Source organism: Pituophis catenifer, unplaced genomic scaffold (assembly GCF_029215685.1).
Source record: "Pituophis catenifer annectens isolate HBS135680 unplaced genomic scaffold, rPitCat1.0.hap2 SCAF_1, whole genome shotgun sequence".
Classification (NCBI taxonomy): domain Eukaryota; kingdom Metazoa; phylum Chordata; class Lepidosauria; order Squamata; family Colubridae; genus Pituophis; species Pituophis catenifer.
This window is the reverse complement of record NW_027256881.1, coordinates 308,626,139-308,648,153: the sequence shown is the minus strand read 5'-3', so window position 1 is coordinate 308,648,153 and position 22,015 is coordinate 308,626,139. Positions and strand designations below refer to the sequence as shown.

At 32.7% G+C, this 22,015-nt stretch overlaps 1 protein-coding gene across 1 annotated transcript in view; it reads left to right on the top strand.

Annotated features, from left to right (window-relative positions):
• DICER1 (dicer 1, ribonuclease III) overlaps positions 1-22,015 on the top strand; it is a 49,897-nt gene that overhangs the window by 4,367 nt on the left and 23,515 nt on the right. The window contains exons 2-12 of the mRNA XM_070931537.1: positions 2,581-2,685; positions 6,325-6,388; positions 8,477-8,666; positions 10,747-10,909; positions 11,457-11,587; positions 12,483-12,617; positions 14,560-14,720; positions 14,984-15,152; positions 16,213-16,685; positions 18,571-18,703; positions 21,290-21,532. Coding sequence (XP_070787638.1) covers positions 8,523-8,666; positions 10,747-10,909; positions 11,457-11,587; positions 12,483-12,617; positions 14,560-14,720; positions 14,984-15,152; positions 16,213-16,685; positions 18,571-18,703; positions 21,290-21,532 — 1,752 coding nt within the window. The 5' untranslated portion in view covers positions 2,581-2,685; positions 6,325-6,388; positions 8,477-8,522. The remainder of the gene's footprint in view (positions 1-2,580; positions 2,686-6,324; positions 6,389-8,476; positions 8,667-10,746; positions 10,910-11,456; positions 11,588-12,482; positions 12,618-14,559; positions 14,721-14,983; positions 15,153-16,212; positions 16,686-18,570; positions 18,704-21,289; positions 21,533-22,015) is intronic.

Below are 22,015 nucleotides of genomic sequence, written 5' to 3'. Positions count from 1 at the left end.
CATTGGCTGTATATTGTTAATGTCTACCTCAATGGATGAGGAGTGATATTTAACTGTTGCTCTGTTTCTGCTTGTAATCTTAAGAAATGTGATTAAATTATTCTTAATCTAAGATACTTGAAGAAGTAAAGAAAAAGTATTGGGATATTTTCTTCATCTAGAATTAACTCATCCAATATAAATATTGCAAGAAAAATATGCTTTTAATTCCTAATTATTGGGATATGAGAGAGGGGTAGAAGCCAGGAGGAAGTGCTTGTTTGTGGTAGCTCCACATTATAGAACAGCTTCCCCATGGAAATTAGACTTTATATATACTTTATATTGTTGTTTTATGTATACACTGCACAGTTGTATCAACATAAAAATATAATAAATATTTCTTATCAGGATTTAGCAGTGTAATGTTCCTCAGAATGATCTGCATATACAGTTACTTTTGTTCTTTATTTTCCATTATCATCATGGTCAAATTGTTAAAATACTAAGATTTTTTAGATCAGCTGATTGAGGTTATTAAATTCTTCAAAATAAACTGTCTACAATTTATCTTTTTCTGTGTATACACAAACACACACTTAATAAGCTGTCTTGGTCTTAGATTGTTCTGATGCTGGAAAAATTTCAATCAGAGTATTTCTGTAGGAAAAAAACACAAATGCCAACAGATTTAGCATGTTTAAATAGTTTAAAAAATCAGTGTTAGGATTTGATCATTCTTCAATTCAAAAAAATATAGACATCCCCTAAATTCCGCTGAAGATGTTACTTAGCCTGGTAAAGAAACGTTCAGAAACCAACCCATAAGCTCTGAGAACTCTAATACTCTAATAACTACAAATTTTAAGATCTATTTAGATCTGGACTTGACAAATCTTTTGACATCAGTACTATCTAATCATGTTTAGATTTGTTTATATTTTAAAATAGCTGAGATATTTTATTTATATCCTGCTTTTATTATTTTTATAAATAAGATGACAAACACACAGTATACTCCTAATTTCTTCACAACAATAACCCTATGAGATGGGTTGGCCTTGAGAGAGCACAACTGGCTCAGAGTTGCCCAGTCTGCTTTCATGACTAAGGCTGGATTAGTTTCCTGGCTTCTGATCTTGAACCATTGGACCAAGCTAACTTTCTTAGATATCATACAAAGATAGGCAAAAAAAAAAAAAAAAAAAAAAACCATTAGTGAGACTTCTATATTCAGAAATCAAGAAAAACTGGTATTGCAATTGTTGGTGTTTCATGGCCGTGGTCAGTTGCTTTCCCCCCCCCCCTCCATTCAGTGAAATATATAATTAGACAAATAGTAACTATGTGTTCAAAATGCAAGGAAGTGCTTTATATAAATATCTGAAAAGTAAATGAGATTCAATTTTTTCTCACTTCATTTGACACAGTAAATTATAAAGCTGATATTTGTCTATTGAGATTGTCCAGCTCATAGGTCTCTTGCCCCATATACCATTGCAACTGGTGCAGTAGCTGAAGCTGTCATAGGTCTCTCTGGCCATAGCCTTCATCTTCTATTCAAGAAGGTGGTATGAATCCTGAACGACCCTCAAACATGCTCTTTGATAGGTAGAGATTGCATACCAATGATCATTGTATTGGCAGCAACTCTTGAGTTCTGTTCTCTCCCATTCAGACCGTGACAGTGTTTAGATCAGATATATCCAACCTGGGCTTCATGCAACATTAGACAGTAATGCAGCCCCCACAAAATAATAAAAATATATTTTGAAATTAACTATATTATATATTTTATATGCGGCCCAAGACAATTCATTTTCACTCAGTGTGACCCAGTCAAGCCAAAAGATTGAACAACCATGCTTTAGATACTGGAAAGGATATTGACAGCATCTCCTTCAGGCCAAGGACAGTGATGTATAGTTAAGTATCAGCAGCATATTGATGATACCAAATCCCAAACAGCCAGATGACCTATCCCACGGTATTCCAACAGATGCTAAAAACAGGGAAGATAGGACTGACTCATAGTACCCCTCATAGCAAGAGCTACAGGCCAACCTGTTTCCCCACAAGAAGTGATTTAACTTTCCACCCTGAACAAAGAGTGAAACTATTAGAAAACAACCTCTCCTATCCCAGGGAGTTCCATTTTGCTCAATGAAATTGTGCTCAATGATATCGAAAACTATTGAAGAGGCCCAGTAAGACAAATAGTAACACACCACTCCTGTAATTGATTGAGAAAAAATATACATATATAAAACAATCTGCTGCTAAATTAGTTTTCCTGATTTGAAGTTCAGCTTTATAATGTAGAATATATTCTGTTTACTTTGTTAGTTTACTTCTCCTTTGGAGTTTTGTAAGAAAAAAAAATTAATTGAAAATTTTGATTGTATTTAAAGATAGTTGAATGCATCTAAATATGCTTGTAATCAACTCTTTTGAGCCTTTATTCCTTTAAAATCAAGTTTTAGTTTTAAATTAACTTCATATAACTAGTCGAAATCTTAGTCAAAGAAGAAATCACAATGATAATCTTGCAGTTGAATTTTTTTATTTTATTTTGTTTTCTTTCTTCTGTTAAATGAACAGGAGCTTGGCAGTGATGTGATTACCATACACACCATACATGCAGATATAATGGTGTCAGAATGCAGTTCAGAAAACATATACGCAGAGATCTCAGAAATTAATACAGTAAGTTGATGATAGTTAATCTGCACAAAATTAATAATTTATTCATTACTACATTTTAGAAAATAATTTGGAAAAAATAGATCATAGAGAAAATTATTATAAGAAATGAGAATATAAATTAATTAGCTATTATTTCAAAATTGCCTTCTTACTTAACGTGAGACATTTTGTAATGTTGAAAAGTTTATTGCAATAACGGCCATCTATATTGTGTGTTTTGAAATTTTATACGCCATATACCCATATTGAATTGTGTATAATTTATTGTGAAAAATGTGGATTGATCACTTTGAATATTTATAAAAAATAAATTTATATTTTAATCTGAAATACAAAGGACTGTAAGACAAAATAATTTTTTGTAATTATTTTATTCATTTATCACATTTCTATATCATCCATTTTACTAAAGCAATTTTATGATATTTGTGTGTCTATATTTTTCTTGACTGTACACCGCCTTGAGTCCTACGGGAGAAAGGCAGTATAGAAATATAATAAATAAATAAATAAATAATAAATAAATAATAAATAAATAAATAAATAAATGACTGAAGTTTACAGTATTGTAAACCACCCAGAATACTAACAAGATTAATATTTTTTCCTATGTGTACTTCCTTAACATTAACTAAGTCAGATACCTGCCTTAAGAGATAGGCTTTTATGTTAAACAGTTTTAAGTCAAATGATTTAAAATATTTACATTAGAAGGACAGCAGAATTTTAATTCTCGTATCCTTAAGATTCAAAATGTTTGAATATCCTTATACTAACTGAATTGGCAAGGAAAGCCGCTGAAGTTCAAGTGAAGAATCAAGGTTACTATAATGCCAGATGTAATTTAAAATCACAATATGCAAGTATGTGAAGTTAATATACTTATGGAAATTATTCTATCTCTGAAAAGAAGTACTATCTTATTTTCAAAGATAAAATCCTCCTAAAGCCATTTCTTAATATAATTGTATGCTTCCTTATCTCTACTTGCAACATAGTGTCAACTATGTTCTTATGGGTTGAGCAGTCCCAAGTCACAATCATAATCTATGGTTCAGAGTCATGAACATGGGGCATGATTCTGCCTAGACCCTCACATTTAGTGTCCCCTCTTCTTTATACCTTTGATAAGACTTTGTATAAATGGAGCATGACATTATTGTAAGAAAACTAAAGTGTTGAATTACAGCTGTTGGCAACTCAATCATACTATTTTTTCTACAACTGTTTACTCAAGTATCAGTTATAATATAAATTAGCAATAGTGCAATCCCATTTATGTCTACCAAGACGCAACTTCCATTTAGTTCAGTGGGGTCTCTGCTCAGTTATGTACAAGATTGCAAAGTGAAAATATTTTTAAGGAGCTTTATTGGGTAGTAGAAATAGCTTTTGATTTTCAGTATGCACATAATTGTATAGAATTTTGAAAGAGATAGTTTTATTCCTGAATCTTCGGAGAGGGGCGGCATATAAATTTAATTAATTAAATTAAATTAAATTCATTCATTCATAATTTTCTAGCACATATGCTGCCCAGTAACTGTGTATGAGTTGAGTGGCCATATAAATTTGTTTAATAAATAAATGAGGACCATCTTTTGTACAAAAATAGTTATACACCGGAGACAAATTCCTTGTGCATCCAATCACGCTTGGCCAATAAAGAATATTCCTATTTCTAAAAATAGGAACAATGTAATTAAGAATTTACTGCCTGTTTGCTTTAGACTTTATCCTCATTTTTAAAAATGAAAATGTAAAATTCGTATATGGGTATTTCATAAAGATTGAATTGAACTAAAGAATAGAAAGTTTGTAGTTGTAATTAGGCAGAGATATTACAAAAAAGTCCCAAGATGACTCTCCACGATGGAGGCCCTGATCAATCCCAATAGATGGGGAATGGAGAAAATGTGTAGGTATAAAGACATTTTAGATGAAGGAGGAAATCTTAAATCTAACAATGCCTTGAGAGAGCTAGGAATAAATTTAGATTGGTGGACCTATCTACAAATAAAATCCAGGTACCAGAAAGTCAAAGAACAATGCGGCTTAGACCTAGGATATAATGGGCTGGATAAAGTCCTGATGAGAACAGGTAAAAAGATTCTGGCTAAATTATACAATTATCTATTAGATGAGGACAGAGCTGAGGATATAACAAAGAACCAAATGAGTGCATGGGAGAAAAATATTGGACATGGCATAAATTTTAATGAATGGGAAGAGGCATGGAATAAGAATTTTAAATTGACCAGAGCTGCGACGTATAAGGAAAACCATTATAAAATGCTCCACAGGTGGTATTTAGTGCCAGCTAGGCTAGCAAAAATGTATCCTAACGTACACCCAAACTGCTGGAAATGTGGTTATGGCCAGGGCACCTTCTTTCACATGTGGTGGACATGCCCTGAAGTGAAAGGATATTGGAGTAAGATTAGGGGATGGCTACAAGAAATAATTGGGGAAGACATTGAATTGACACCGGAAATATTTCTCCTGGGAATAGTAAAGAAGCCATATGGAAAGGAAAAGAATTATTTAATAATACATATAATCACAGCTGCTAGACTGGCCTACGCACAATATTGGAAAGAGAAAACCCAGCTATCAGAAGAGCTTATAATTAGGAAAATACTGGAGTGCGCAGAGATGACCAAATTAACCCATGAAATAAACGATGACGAGAATTCAGAATATTATACCGTGTAGGGAAGGTGGTATGACTGGATGAATGATAAAGTGAAAGAAAGAGAAAAAAGGTGTTTTAAATAAAAGTAAAAAGTAGCCTAAGTGACACCAGGTATATATTCTGTATATATGTATAAACACTGCACATCCAATATTAATGGAAATGTTATTTTATATATGTTTATAAATTTAATAAAATTTCTTATTAAAAAAAAGAAAGTTTGTAGTTTGTATAAAATGAATGTTGCATTTGATAGCAGTTAATATGCCTATAGGAAAATGTTTATCATTTGTATATTAATCAGCTCTGAAATTGCATGATTTCACTATGTTTGCTCTCTTAAACATGAATCCCTTCCACATTTTTCCCATGCCAGACCTTGACTTAGGCTTTTTTGCCATTTAAATATTATTAGTGCTGCACACTATTTTGTTGTTGTTGTTTTGCCCCTGAATTAAATTAGTATTAGATGTTAAATGGAATTTGCATTCTGAACAGTAAAGATTGCCTGGAAGATGAAAAGTAATACAGTACTATCACAAGTTCTTATTATCCGCCAGTTTCATGGAGAATCTTACTGGTGATACATATTCATTTACATTCTACTTTTTCCATTCAATTAAATTCGCATTGTCTGAATATTGTCACTTAGTATTTAAATATTCATTCTTTATAAATTTATTAGATTCTTTTAAATAGCAGAAAATAAAAGATTCTCTCTTTTCAAGGAGTATTTAGAACAAAATAATTCTTGCAATGCTGCAAATTGGCAGAAAAGAATAGAAATAGAAAGCATAACAAAATTAAGTAAGGCTTATTATGTTTCTTCTTATAACTACCCTCGCTACCTTCTTTTAAACAACAAAAAAAAAAGTTGCTTTAAAAGTTATAATGAAAAAAATGGATATGTTTCTGTAACCTATCTATTATGTTCTCTATTACAGGTAGTCCTCAACTTACGACCACAATTGAACCCAAAATTTCTGTTGTTAACGAGTCATTTGTTAAGTGAGTTTGCTCCATTTTATGACCTTTTTTGCCACAGTTCTTAAGTGAATCACTGTACTTGTTAATAACATGGTTGTTAAATGAATCTGGCTTCTTCATTGACTTTGATTGTCAGAAGGTTACAAAAGGTAATCACATGACCTTGGGATACTGCAACTGTCATAAATATGAGTCAGTTGCCAAGCATCTGAATTTTGATCACATAACCATGGGGGGCTGCTGCAAGGGTCATAAGTGTGAAAAACGGCCATAAGTCCCTTTTTTCAGTGCTATTGTAACTTCAAACGGTCATTAAATGAACTTTTGTAAGTTGAGGTCTACCTGTATATACAACACATATATACAGGTATCAAAATTATTTTGTTACTACTTGGCATTTTTTTCAACATTTTTCAGAATAGTGTGCAAAATGTATAACAAAAGAAGACTAGTTCATGCAATTGAATATGGTCTCTAAATTATAAACAAAATAGATTTTTGACAGCCTGGAAATATTTGTGTCAAGATTAAAGCTAGACATGCCACATAATATACCCTGTGTATCTTGAATGCTCCTGGACATTGGACCCAATAATGTAGTTCTTGTTTCTCCATTACTACTAATCAAAAAGAAAAAGTTCAATGCATAGTAAGAATAAGAAGGCACTCAGTGATATCTCTCTTCTACTTCTACTCAGCAGAATTTAGTTTCCTAAGAGACAACTATGAATGCCACATTATAAGATTACAGATAGTAATTTAGGAAAAAATTTCTAGATGTAAATCCTTTGAATTTGCTTGGATGTACTTTTTTTTTGTACATAAAATGCAAATCAGTCGTCTATTTTGTAAATGTTATTTTTAGAGATTTTATCAGATGCTCTTTACTGAAATAAAGAATATTTTTTGAAATATGAAATAAACAAGAATTGTCTTGTTTAATTTCAAATTAGTGTGAAAGTGATTCATATTTTTTTTTTGTCATAGAAATTTCCAGAGATGCTTAGAATGCTAATATAAGAAAAGTTAAAATTTGTCCTTCTCCCCAAGCTGGCTGCTGAATGGTGGGAAATTTTCCTTTTCCTTCTGACGATCTGTTGATTTTGCTGCCAGAGTTGGTTCTCTGGCAGTGCTGCTTCCTGAATTTAAATGGGAGCACTTAGGAATTACCCAAAACAACTTTTGAATGGCCATGGACCCACCTGGGAAGGGGAATCTTGGAGATTGTGGGAGAGGTTGGAAAGTCATTGGGCAAATCCATCTTCCTTTCAGCAGTTTGTTTTCTAAGTATGCCTGGGTTTTAACTTAAACTTTGTGAATTTATTGTTTTATTTTGCTTTTTGTCTTAAAATTGATTGGCTGGCTGAATGCTGATTTACTCTAATCCCCTGCTGGACTTTATCTGCTAATTTCTGATTCCATTCTTCAACAATCTGCAATATTTCGTATGTCATAATATTTTGTGTCATTTTGTAAATTAAACTAAAACCAAAGGGCAAATTTTCTTCCTGGAATCTTTAATCCCCTCTAATCTAGTCTTGGATTTCTGTTATCACTTTGGATAGACAAAAGAGGTTTTTAGGACCAGTCTACTCACTGGTTCTTTGGTTTCTACCATGGTCATCATCTCAACTCATTCAGAGATGTGCTAGTTCACAATTGTTTCCCTGAAGTCATTGAATTGTTAATTTTAATCTGACAGATGAGAATCTGACTAATCCCAGTATAGCCATAATTATTGTAATATATTATAATTTAGTTTAAATCAATTCAGGTTTTAGTTTTAGTCTGGGGCTTGCCTGTTTCTTTATCCTGCTCCTACATGTTTTTTGAAGTATAGTCAGCATGCTACTAAAAGCCTTTTTGCTTTTCTTTCTTTTTTGTTTTTGACCTAAATAAAGGTTGTACACTTCTTTTTTACTTATTGGAAGAATGCTACCCAATCAGGGTGGTAATATAATGCTTTTCACTATTTGGGTTGTCTCTTGGGTTCCATGTTTGTGTCAGTTTTTATTTTAAAATGTTTTTAAACTTTTAAATATTTTTCTGTACATGTGCATAAATGATTAGTAAATAGTTGTAATGTTGTTGTACTCTCTTCCACAATAGTAAACTGTGCAGGAAAATGGTATGAAAAGAAACACTGGATGAATGAATGAAAATCCCTGCTTTTCCACCCCTCAACATGGCAGGACTACAACTCATGACCCCAGCTTCCTCTCCAATGGGTCCTTTTTTTGGACTACCATGGCAACAAGAAGCAATTCATGATAACATTTACACACCAAGAAAATATCAGGTACTAAATGTAATGTTAATGCTATTTACAATGAAAATACGTTCGTGTCTTATATTTCTGTTAAGTTATGTGTTCATTATAGATATTTTTGTCTCTAATTGTTAACACTAGAAGTAGAAAAGATACAGTCATCTCTTATGTTACCATTTTGTGTCTAGGAATTTCAAAGTTGAATACTGTACTACAGTATCTAGAAAATGATACTATTATATCAACTTATTTGCCTTAATCAAAAGAACAATGCATAAAATATAATGTTTCAATTGGGCTTTCCCATTTCCCTCTTGACATCAGGGAATTATAGCCCATTCCTAATAAATTATTATTGTAATGAGAAAGGTGGAGAGAGAGAGAAGAAAATCAACAGTTTTTATTCTTAGTTAAGTATAAAAATGACTCTTTGCCTTTTGTTTGAGTTGCATAATTTCAGATACATTATCTATTTTTAATCATAAATGTTGTTCCATTCTAATAGTCAGAATCGGTAGCTTGCTTGTTTGCAACCTTCGTTAAATCTAAGCACTCCTTTAAGAAGAAATGATTAACCTGTCTTTCTTGTAGAAAATCCAAGGCATTTCTCAACCTTGACAATTTTCTGGCTAGGAATTCTGGGACTAAATGTCCATACATCTTAAAGTTGCCAAAGCTGAGAAGAACAGCTTTAAAATATGGAGAATTCCACTGGATGCTGGAATTCCAGAGGGCAAGAAGTGGATATGGAAACCATAGATTGCTTGACAGGGAGACATACCTATGGAGAAATGTGTTAAGTTGCTCAGGCAAATTCTGTGAGAGACAGCAGTTCAGTCTAGTTGTAAGGGATGGCTCCTAAAGTACTCTTCTGATATTGGTTCATTCTCTCTGAGTGCCCATTAGGGGCCAGATCATTCAAGGATGGCAAATTAATCAGAATGTCTAATAGGTGAAAGAGAGTCTTCCAAAACGTAGGTGTAAACTGAGAACTGAGATTACATGATTCACTAACAAACACACAAATACTCTGGTATCTAAAACCATAGTCTAGAAATAATGTTTCTTAAGATGTGGCCCTAGGACTTATGGAGATCCACAAACCCTCTCAGAGATCTGCAAAATCAAAATTATTTTCCAGCCTACATTGAAAAATAATACAATGTTGAAATCCTATCAAACAATTTTGACAAGTGGTAGTGGCAGAAAACGTGTCAGCTGTAATTTTCAATACAGTAAATATCAGTTAAAATTTTTGTAAAGAGTAGTTAATTAATGCACCAGGGAAATCGGGAAATCCAGTCAGTTCAAATAAATATAACGTTTATTGCAAGCTTAAGCTCTCTACAAGAATCTGAACAACTAACTGTCAAAGCAAGCTGGCGGTAGATAAGAGTCAGTGAAATTCAAAGTAGGCTGGACTTAGATCTCTTGTGGGCGCAAAGGAACTCAAGACTGATGATGCTTTTGATCTCTCTCGGGCTGAGCCCAGTCATCTCGTACATTTGGGTCTGGTAACAGACGTGACATCTACTATTATCCTGAACCAGTAATTTTTGTGAAACAAGTGTTCATCATTCATGGAGAAAGTCTTTAAGTTCCCTGGTTGCCACATATATTGACCCCTGAAAAGGCATCCTGTTGTAATATAATCTAACTGCGAGATCTGTCATTGGCAAAAGCTAACTGCAGCCAGTGCAAATCACACAGGACTGTGTGATTAATACTGCTGTATTAATAAACCAAAATATTCTCATACCTACCTGAGCTGTTGTATGGTCAACCAGTTCAAGTTCTCCAGTGGTTTTCAAGGGCAGCTCTAGCTAGAACAAATTGCATTGGTCCATCTATGAGGTGATAAAGGCTGATACAGCCAAGAGCAAAGCTTCCTGTCCCAGAAATGGCTGGAAATAAGAGCACACGGTGTAATTGTTTTAAGCCCTCCCAGTCATAGCCTGCAACCGCCTTGCGAGCAGGACTCTGAATCCAGAAAAAATCCTCATAATGCCGAACCATTGTATTTCAAGTGATCTATGACTTGAAAAGGACTTGATTGATCAGTGTGAAATCTTACTTATTCAAGGAAAAAATAAAAGTGTGTTTGTTTTAGGTGGAACTCCTGGAAGCAGCTCTGGATCACAATACTATTGTCTGTTTGAACACTGGCTCAGGGAAGACTTTTATTGCAGTGCTACTCATTAAAGAACTTTCTTATCAGATCCGGGAAGACTTCAACAAAAAAGGAAAAAGAACAGTATTTTTGGTTAATTCCGGTATGGATTTAATGTAATTTAATCAATAAGGAGATCATTTTTAATTTAAAAATAAAAGTAGACTGGAGTTTTAAAACAACAAAATGAAAAAATGTTTTGTTAGTAGGCAAGATGAAATTGAAACTGTATGGCTATACGTGTTAAGTATTGAATATAATCATTCTGTGAGAAATAATCAAATTTAACTGAAAAGTGTCTACTTTTCATAGACCTTATATGGATGATTCTAATTGTATGTGTGTAAGAGAGCCAGTTTGATATAGTGGTTAAAGCATCAGGCTAAAAATCAGGAGACCGTGAATTCTAGTCCCACCTTAGTCACAAAGCCAGCTGGGTGATCTTGGGCCAATCACTTTCAGCTCTAGGAAGGAGGGAGTGACAAACTACTTTTGATAAACCTTGGCAAGGAAACAGCAGGGATTTGTCCAGTTAGTCTGCAAGAATCAGGCCATTTAACAAAAGAGATTAAAAAATTGTACGTGTACTTGAGATTACACATCAAACTGTTTGTTTTACTATCCCTAACATGTTTTTGTCCCCTATAAAGCAAACCAAGTTGCTCAGCAAGTATCAACTGTTAAGACACATTCTGATCTCAAAGTGGGAGAGTATTCAAGTTTGGAAATAACAGAAGCATGGACAAAAGAAAGATGGAACCAGGAATTTGCAAAGTATCAGGTAAGGTATCTTTATATTTTTATACTATAAATTTGACACCATGATTAATTATATCTAATAAAGAATTGTGTGTTATTTCAATAAAACATAACATAAATGTTCTTTGAATATGGGTAGAATAGAATCGGGAAAGGTAGGAGAACTGGCAATATTAAATATAGTCTTACCCATTTACGTGGGATATACAGTCAAAGTCTGTAGCTTACTCTATTGTATAATGTTATATGAAAAATATTAATATTTAAATAAAAATTACTTTGATAAACTTCCTAGTGGTTCTCTAGATTGCTCTTTCTATATAAACAGAAGCAAGGGTCTGGATTTGAAGGATGAGGAATAAGAAGCCCTAAAATCTGTTAGAAAGCCAGCGTAGTGTACTCCTTAAGGCATCAAGCTAGAGATTAGGTTCTAGTCCCACCTTAGGCACAGTTTTTTAAGAAGAGAAAAGTTGGTTCAGACGCACATTTTTAAAGGGGTTTTATCCTTAATTGGTATTTCTCTGAATCTGTGTCAATTAGATGTTACAGCAAAAATGTCTTGAGGTTTTTTAATCTAAGGTCTCGTTTTCTTTATAACATAATTTTAAAATTGTAGAATGGCAATCTCTATTTTGTTTCCTTGGCTTTCTTTAATAGGAATGAGTATTATAGAACAGCTCTACAAATACTGTCTAATTTGAAAAAGTAGGATGTTACTCAATTTGAGCAGCCTTTGAATAGGATTACAATGCATTTCACCTCATGTAGCCAGAAGTTTAAATAAAAGGCCAAATTCTGTGTTACAGACTGTTTTTATGTAGAAATAAACAAATGTTCAATGTTTAATATTGACTAAATTGAGTAACCTTTAGCTCTTTCCATAGCAATAATCTTATTTTTGTCTTACATTTTTTCAGGTTCTGGTTATGACCTGTCAAATCGCTTTGAATGTTTTAAAAAATGAACATTTAGCCCTCTCAAACATTAATCTCCTTATTTTTGATGAGTGCCATCTTGCAATCCAGGATCATCCTTATAGAGAAATTATGAAGGTATATTACTCAGTTAGGTATTGAACACTTAATCTTCAATTTTCAGTGTACATCAGTTAGGAAAAGTATTTATAAGATGTGCAGCACTACAAATAATCTGAAAAGGTCCTTTGAAGCAGGCAACGAATACAGGTAGTCCTTGACTTACAGTCACCATTGACACCAGATTTCTAGTGATAAGTTATTACGGTCATAAGTCAAAACACCCACATGAGCAAAGCAGATTTTCTGACTTTTTTGCAGTGGTTATTAAGCAAATTACTGTAGTTATTAAGTGAATACACAATGGTTAAGTGAACATAAGAAGTCTATTCTTCTGAAGGGTGTTTATGTGCCAGAAACTGCACCAAGAGCCTAAAATGCAGTCTGTTGACTGCAGGGGATGGGACATTTTATAATAGCCAGAAGTATTTTATGGGCCCATCTTTAAATGGTGGTTATGTGACTGGTTCTAAGTCAAAGACTACTAACATACTGTTGGTTCTTCTTTGCAAAAGCACCTTTGTCTATGCCGGAGGACATTTTTGTCTTCAGATACGAAGGACTACATTCCTAACTATATAAAAGTTCATAGCCTTCCCTTCAAGTGTTTATGTACCACTTATGGTGGGATATAAATTTTGGAAGAAGCACCCTTCCAATACAGAATTGCAGTAATTAGCAAATATTGTTTACTATCAGGTAGTCCTTGACTTACAACTTTAATGGTGACTGCCTATTACAGTCGTGAGAGTTGTGAAACAGGTCATCACATGACCAACCTGATTTTATGATTGTTTTTATAGCAATCATTAAGCAAATCACTCATTAGGTGAATCTGGTAATTAATTGAATGCTGCTGTCATTAAGGAAACCATTGTTCACTATGGGGCATTTTTGCAGAAAGCTAGAAGTAAATACCAATTTTAGCCAAAAAGCATAATAAATTGCAGCCACATGACCATAGGGTGCTACAAATGGCCATAAATGTGAGCCAATTGTCAAGAGCCCAAAATGCGGTCACATGACCATGGGGGACCTAGGTGTTCAGAACTGAGTCGTAAGTACCTTTGGAGAGGGCGATCTTCACTGAATAGTTGCTGACCGCTTTTACTTCATTCTCGACTTTATGTAATTAGGTACTGATATAGTAAAAATATATTGTTCATTCTGATAGCAGCTTTTCCATTGAAGAAATTAACAGAGTCTGTCTCCTGTTAAGATTCACAGGTGAATAGAGCATATGCATTTACTCAGCAAATTCTGCTAAATGAAAGAAGAATTGGGTCTATCTGAGCTGAATGGCCAGTGGCAAGCTATTTTTACAAGTGTACAAAGTTATTTTTGTATTAATTCAGTAAAAAAAATGCTCGGGAGTATTCTTTGCTCTGGGTTTTAGGGGTAATATAAAATGGAATAAACATATTTATTTTGTTGATTATACTTAGTAATTGATGTTTGAAAGCTTTATTAAAATTATCTATTTGGAGAATATGATTTCTCACTGCCAAATGTTAAATAAAAAGATGTAGGGAATTTATTTAAGTAACCAAGATATTGCAGAATCTATAAAGTCATCTGTGGAACTTTAAAATAAGAATTGGACTTCCTCCTTTGGGACTACACAGTGGAATAAAACAGCTGTATTATTTTAATGCATTCTCATTAGGAAGGCTGGGGGGGTGGGTTCACCTGTGGAATGGATACAAAGCCATTGCAAAATTCTAACTTCAGATTTAGTGTGTATGCCAAAGTTACTATGTTTTAATATCAGCACAGGGTTAAACATAAAACCTAAATCTATGTGTAAACAGTAAATCAGTTTCTTGTTTTTCTCATATTGCTCTGGCATTCCTTTTCATATTGAAAAAGAGCTATAGAATTTCAGTTTGTTATTGAATTCTTTCTTATCCTATCCTTGTATTTGAATGCACCCTTGTATTTCCTTCTGATTTACTTTCAGCTTTGTGAGAGTTGTCCATCCTGTCCTCGAATCTTGGGATTAACCGCTTCCATTTTAAATGGAAAATGTGATCCGGCAGAGTTAGAGGAGAAGATTCAGAAACTGGAGAAAATTTTAAAGAGCAGTGCGGAAACAGCAACTGATTTAGTAGTTTTGGACAGGTATCTTGCCACATATTTGACTGAATGTTGAATGTCATTCATGAACATTTATATGGAAAGGATGAAATGATTGTATATATCTAGAATGTCAGCATTTTGGTTTTGATTATTTTTTAATGGAATTTTAAATCTCTTGATAATGTCAGCTTGCGTATTGTATCTTCACAGTCTCATAGTTTTTAAATACCATGCAATGTCTTAATTATTAATGTTTTGCATTTATCAACTCTAAACAATTATAATTTTTTTTTCTTATGGTATAGATATACTTCTCAGCCATGTGAGATTGTGGTGGATTGCGGACCATACTCTGACAAAAGTGGGCTCTATGAAAGACTGTTAACAGAGTTGGACGATGCGCTTAGCTTTCTGAATGATTGCAACATATCTGTACATTGTAGAGAGAAAGATTCTATTTTAATTTCTAAGCAGGTATAGACAATTTATGCATCATTGTATTATTAAAATTGCTGTACTATAGTTTAAGACATATAATTTCACATCAATTTTCATCTTCATAAATGTTTCTTCATTTATACATCATGATTTTTGTATTAATAGCTAATTACTTTAGGAAGTTAAGATAAACTCTGTAAATCCTAAAGATCAAACCTGAGAATTTAAAAAATATGTAAGAATTGTACTTAAGATTAAGTTAGAGACAAGTTGCAGAATTCTCTCCTAATATTTTACTAGAAGTGGTCAAGAAACAATAATATGAAATGTCTAATTTTGGTGGTGAATTAAAAAAAAAAAAACTGGATTCTCTTGTTTGTTTTTAACTAGTTGTTGTAAAATGTGTTCCACGTTGGGCTAGCTTGTTTTTTAAATATTAATTTTAGGATATGCATATATAGTTATTTATATAATTAGCCTGGTGGTTAAGGTGCCAGATTAGAAACTAGGAGACTGTGAGTTCTAATCTTGCTTTAGGCATGAAGCCATCTGGTGAATCTAGCTCAAAACATGAGGCTCAGGTGAAAAGCCAATCAGTCAATTCCTGTCAGAACCAATGGATCAACACCCAGTTTATCTCACACACACACCCAAAAAAAGCAGACTGCACTTTAGGAAAACTGAAGGAAAAAATATCTATATAAGCGAACTATGGCAACTGAGTTCTCTTAAACATGCAGGAATCCAAACTAGGAGGACAAAAGAAATTATTTGATATTCATACATTCTAAATCCATTCATTACCCCAGTATTGTGATGTATTTTTCCTCATTTTTTTCTTGCATATTCATTGTTTATTCTAGTATCTATACTAGGTTGAAAATTATGTTAAAACTCTGATGTGAGTCATATTTGATTTGTATTAGTAATAATTTACTCAATTTCAACCTCATGAGAAATGAATATGCAGATATACTCATTACTGATATCCTTTTGAATGCTTATGAAATTAATTACTGATTAAACTAATAATAGAGAATATATACAAGTGCATTTGGGTGCTATATTGAATTGATATATTTTTCTTTGGTTACAGATACTGTCAGACTGCCGGGCAGTGTTGCTTGTTCTGGGACCGTGGTGTGCAGATAAAGTAGCTGGGATGATGGTGAGAGAGCTACAGAAGTACATTAAGCATGAGCAAGAGGAGCTGCACAGGAAATTTTTATTGTTTACAGATACTTTCCTAAGGAAAATTCATGCACTCTGTGAAGAGCACTTCTCACCTGCCTCACTTGACCTGAAATTTGTAACCCCAAAAGTAATAAAACTGCTTGAAATCTTGCGCAAATATAAACCCTATGAACGGCAACAATTTGAAAGTGTTGAGTGGTATAATAATAGGAATCAAGATAATTATGTATCTTGGAGTGATTCTGAGGATGATGATGAGGATGAAGAAATAGAAGAGAAAGAGAAGACAGAGACTAACTTTCCTTCTCCGTTTACCAATATTTTATGTGGAATTATTTTTGTGGAACGAAGATACACTGCAGTTGTTTTAAACAGGTATATCTCTTTAATAAAACAAAAAGTTTTGTATGTAGCAAAAGGGCATAGTAGTAATCTGGAATAACTATTCAGCCATTCAATAATACACATACTAATCATTTAAAAAAGGATACATAGACCCACAGAAATGTTGTTTATTGTTTTAAAATCTCATTTAGTGGTGGGTATTCCTATTTTGATATATTCCTACACTGAAGAAACTAAAAATTGAACTTAAAATTTAAATTTTCCTTTAAGAAAAATCCCTAGGGCAGAAAACTACCATTCTTTGCTTATTTCTCTTCAGCATAGTAATTCTAGTTTCCAGCTTTCTATGGCTCATTTTGTTCATTATTATCAAAAACACCTTGGCCTTATATTTGAAAAGGCCAACAGCTTCAACTGGTTAAGGCACCCAGCAAGAAACCAAGAGACTAAGTTCTAGTCCCACCTTATATATGAAAGCTGGATGGGTGACTTAGGGCCAGTTACTTGGCCCAATTCATCTTGCAGGGTGGTGTTAGTAGGGAAAATAGGAGAAAGTATTAGATATGTTTACTGTCTTGAATTATTTAATCATATTTAATATAATTAATCATAATCAATATAACTATAGTATAATATATAGAAATAAAATAATATAATTAATGTAAATGAATATAATTTAATATTTAATAATAAAAGCAGGATAAAAATGGCCATGATGATCTCTGCTATGTTCTACATTCCTACAAAGAATTGTTTTGTTTCATATTCAAGTTCATTATCTTATTTCTTTGGCTGAGACAACAAATAAATTGCTATAATGAATATTTCTCATTTCTGCTCTCTTGGTTGCTAAAATTTCCCCTTATATAGTCAGCCTTATGGCTCAGCCAATATGCATTTTCTCAAAAGCCAGATAATTAATCAGATATTTATATGTAGTATTCTATTTGTTTCACATGAAAGAAACAACCAGAAAGCTTGGAAAAATCTGAGAACCTGTAAGAGGACAAGCCTGTTTCATAATTAAAAAAAAAAGTCCTAAAGGAAACTCCAAAGAGAACCAATTAAGACTATGTTCAGTCACAAAAGAATGCTAAATGGTAGACAAGGAAGAAAGCAAATGAACTGAGTATCTGTAGCAGGGTTATGTAGTTCATGCAGAATCCTCATCATCTTGACAATAATTTTACAACAACAACAAGTTTTAATTATAAAATGGCTAATGTAATTTTTGTTTTAATTTCTACTTAATTTTATATTTATTTTTCTGAAGTTATTCTGGCCTAAACAAATGTATGTTTTTCCCCGATTCCTGATTAAACCCAGTTATTGTGAATTACATGAAACTGTTATTAATATCCGTATTTCAGGCAAAAAGTATGAAAATTAATATTTTAAAGATTTGTTTTAAGTAAAAATTATCTAATTTGGAGAAAGTCCTTTCGTTTGTGTGCATATACCTATGAACATCTGCAGAAATGTGCATATGTATTTTTATTGTTCACTTTATGCCACAAATCAGAAAAATTCTTAAAAGATGTCAGGTATCTTATTTCTGAAGAAACCCTATTTCTGTCAGTTTCCCATAATTTTTTAATCTAAAAAATTAAAACTTCACTAGATTTTTAGGAAGATTTTAACATACATGAACCATGCTTTTTTATATTAACTTTTTTGTTTCACCTGTAAGATATATGAAAAACATGTTCAACATATAAGATATGAAAGACATATAAAACATTCTTTGTCAGTGGACTTGAGTTTAAATAACTTTAAAAGAATGAATGCAACCTGTGTATATATCCTGGTAAGAAGATCAATTACCATACTTCTTTTTTCAGTATTGTATATCTCAAAAATTCTTATATTTTTTTTCAACTTTATGCATCTTCCAAAATATGTGTAATATATTTAGGTTGATAAAAGAAGCTGGCAAACAAGACCCAGAGCTGGCTTACATCAGCAGCAATTTCATAACTGGACATGGCATTGGAAAGAATCAGCCCCGTAGCAAACAGATGGAAATAGAATTCCGAAAGCAGGAAGAGGTAACTTTAATGAAAATAATTGTATATAAATGTGGTGTATTTTCTTGCATTAGAACCCTTCATTAAAAATTCCTCATCTTGAATGTTGTGAATATCAGTATATAAAAGGAATGTATTTAAAGCTTCTGAAATAAATTGTATATCTGTATTTTAAAAAATAGAAAAGTAAGAACAAGCATTCATACCTTCTTTAATGATAGCATTTGACTTAATATTAAGAATTAAGATTGTTGTTAGAAATATTGTAGTGTAAAACAAATATTTTAGCAGAAATAGCTGCTGTTTCTCCTCCTCTGTTCTGTAATCCAATTTGCTGTTCCTGTAAAATCAGTGTAAATATCCTCTTCCCACAATTTGTGGATTGTGCACCAACCATACAATCCATATGGGTTCCTGAATTAGCCTCAGGACAATTTGGAGCTATCTTCCATTTCTGATTTCATATTGAAAGCCCATTGACTAAGATTAGGAATATCTGTCTCTCTCTCTGTCTCTCTCTCTCTTTCTCTCTCTCTCTCTCTCTCTCTCTCTCTCTCTCTCTCTCTCTCTCTCTCTGTGTGTGTGTGTGTGTGTGTGTGTGTACGGACATCTGTGCTTGTAGTACACGTGGCTCTTTTATCTCAATTTTCTATTCTTGAGAGAACCAGATGCAATTTGCAGACAAAACTTTTCCTTGCTGAGATCAAGCTTGACAATTTCACTTATTGAGATGAGGTTTTATACTCTTATGTTTTTAATGGTCAAGATCAGATACAGAATAGAAAGCTGTAAAATAATTCAGGAGAGTTTTGACATGTGCGATCGATTGTTTTCCTTTCTGTCATAGTCCCTTTTGATGGGGTATATTATATATTTAAAATATTCTATCTTCACTTGTCCCTAAAGCAAACAATCTATAAAATCTTACTTTTTCCAATTGGCATCAAATTTGAATGGATTGTGGCTGTGGAGCTCTTACAGAGGGACTTGACAATTCCAACGTTTTTCTAACAAGCATCCAGTTCTACATTTCAAGATCTGATGACCCCCCTCAACTTTTTCTCATGATTCTGCTGCTGGGAAGGAGAAGAATCAGAATGAATACCAGTGTGTCATGATACCGGAGTTGAACTGGGGAGGACTAGGTGCTGAAATGGTCTGGTGATAGAAAACAACATCAATAAAATCGTGATTAACGATAGGATCTACGCCTATAATTCTCCTCCACCTCCTCTCCTCCTCCAGTGTTTTCATTATTCAGAATGGTTAAGCAGAAACCTATCCTATTTTGAATAATTATCGTAGGACTCTAGTCCTCCAATGCTAAATGAAGTACCAGAAATGTTCCGATTCAATTCATTTTAGAAGAGTTCTGTTTCAGTTCATGTATTTTCTATTTATCCAAATAATTAACTCATTCATTTAACTCTATTTTGTTCGTGTCACATATAATAAAATATAGCTACCAGGCTGACATTTTTAGTCCAGAAAATGTGGTTAGCTAAGCATCAGCTCTAAGAATTTTTAAACCATTAAACTTGAGTGTTAAGTGTCCATTTGAATGAGACTTACATGCTATTTTATAAAATATGAGTAGATGTTTAGAAAACTAAGTTTGTTTGCTTTTTTATTACTTTAAATACTCTTAGTTGCTAGTTCACTGAACTGAAATTTAAGGATATTAGATCTACATTGGCTGCAGCATTTTTTAATTTTACTGCTTCTGGGGAATTTATTTTTGCTCATTTTGCTCCATTTTTCTGGAAAATGGAAATGATTAATATTTTAGTATTAACTAATATGAATCATTTGAAATAATTATATTTCTGTAACCAGACTTTGTTCATATATAGTTAAATACAGTTCAGAATTGCCATTATTAATAATGTTATCATTAATGGCAGAAACTTCCAATGCAGTTCTTTAAATGAGCTTATTTCAGTAAACTAGAAATGTATTTTAGCGTTTGGTATATTTTATTTTTCAAATGAAGCAAATGACAGTAAGTGAAAGAACCAATGGGTAATTCTTAGCTCATAGATGAGAATATAGCACTAGTCTGCTACTCGTTAAAGCTGCCAGGAAATCTCAGGAAAAGAGACGGTGCTTGAAACACCTTTTTGGAATTAAAGCTGCACTTTGATCAAATTGTAGGAATGCTTTCTCTGTCTTCAATGACAAGAAAATCTGGAGAGTCCTGGGCTTACATTTTAGAATATATTGAATTTTAGACAAGTGACACTTAAGTGGATTCTACACAAGCGTTTTAAAGATAATGTAGCATAAATTGGGGAACAAAAACAAAAACTGATATTAAGATGTGAACTAAAGAATTTATAAATTATTTTCCTAAAATTAACTATTCTCTAAAATTATAACCTGTTATCTTTGTATTTCTATAATTTTTATTCTTTTAAAAATAATTTTATTGGAATTTTTAATTTTATTGAGGAAGAAAATCAAAATACATTTTTAAAACTATAACTTTTATACCAAACCATTGGAGTATAAGTAGAGTTCTGCAAGTATTGGAATATTAAACTTTTGTGAAGATAATGGCTTTACAACAGATGGTCTTAGAAATATGTCTTCTTGGTTACTTTGTAGGTTCTTAGAAAATTTCGAGCACATGAAACCAACTTGCTAATTGCAACTAGTATTGTAGAAGAGGGTGTTGACATACCAAAATGCAATTTGGTGGTTCGTTTTGATTTGCCCACAGAATATCGTTCCTATGTGCAATCCAAAGGAAGAGCCAGGGCACCAATCTCAAACTACATTATGTTAGCTGATTCAGACAAAATCAAATGTTTTGAAGAAGATCTTAAAACCTATAAAGCAATTGAGAAGGTATGTGACAAAGAAGTCTATGTATGTCACTGACTCATAAAGGAATTGTTGGGGGTGTTTGTTTGTTTGTACAAGTGTTATCCTTTTCCACTTCCAAATACCAGAATGGCTTACAGTATTAAATATTAGAAAATTAGAAACAAAAATCAATTGATACAATTAGCTTGATGCAAGGTAATATGATCTTATTCATCCCAAAATGCTTTTAAAAACCTGCTTTTATTGTTCTAAAAATGTAAAATAGTGATTCAGGAATTTAGTTATCAATCAGTTTTTCTTAAAAGTGGAAGAAATGCAAAGAAATAACGAGATTCACACCAGAAGATCCACAGAAAGATGACTAAATACAGTAAGAAAGAGATATAGGATTTTCAGATGAATTAATAACTAGTTATTAGACATCAGTATACTGGTTCCATCTTTTTTTATATATTTATAAAGTTAAAACATATTTTTATTCACATGCATACTCTGTGTAAATGC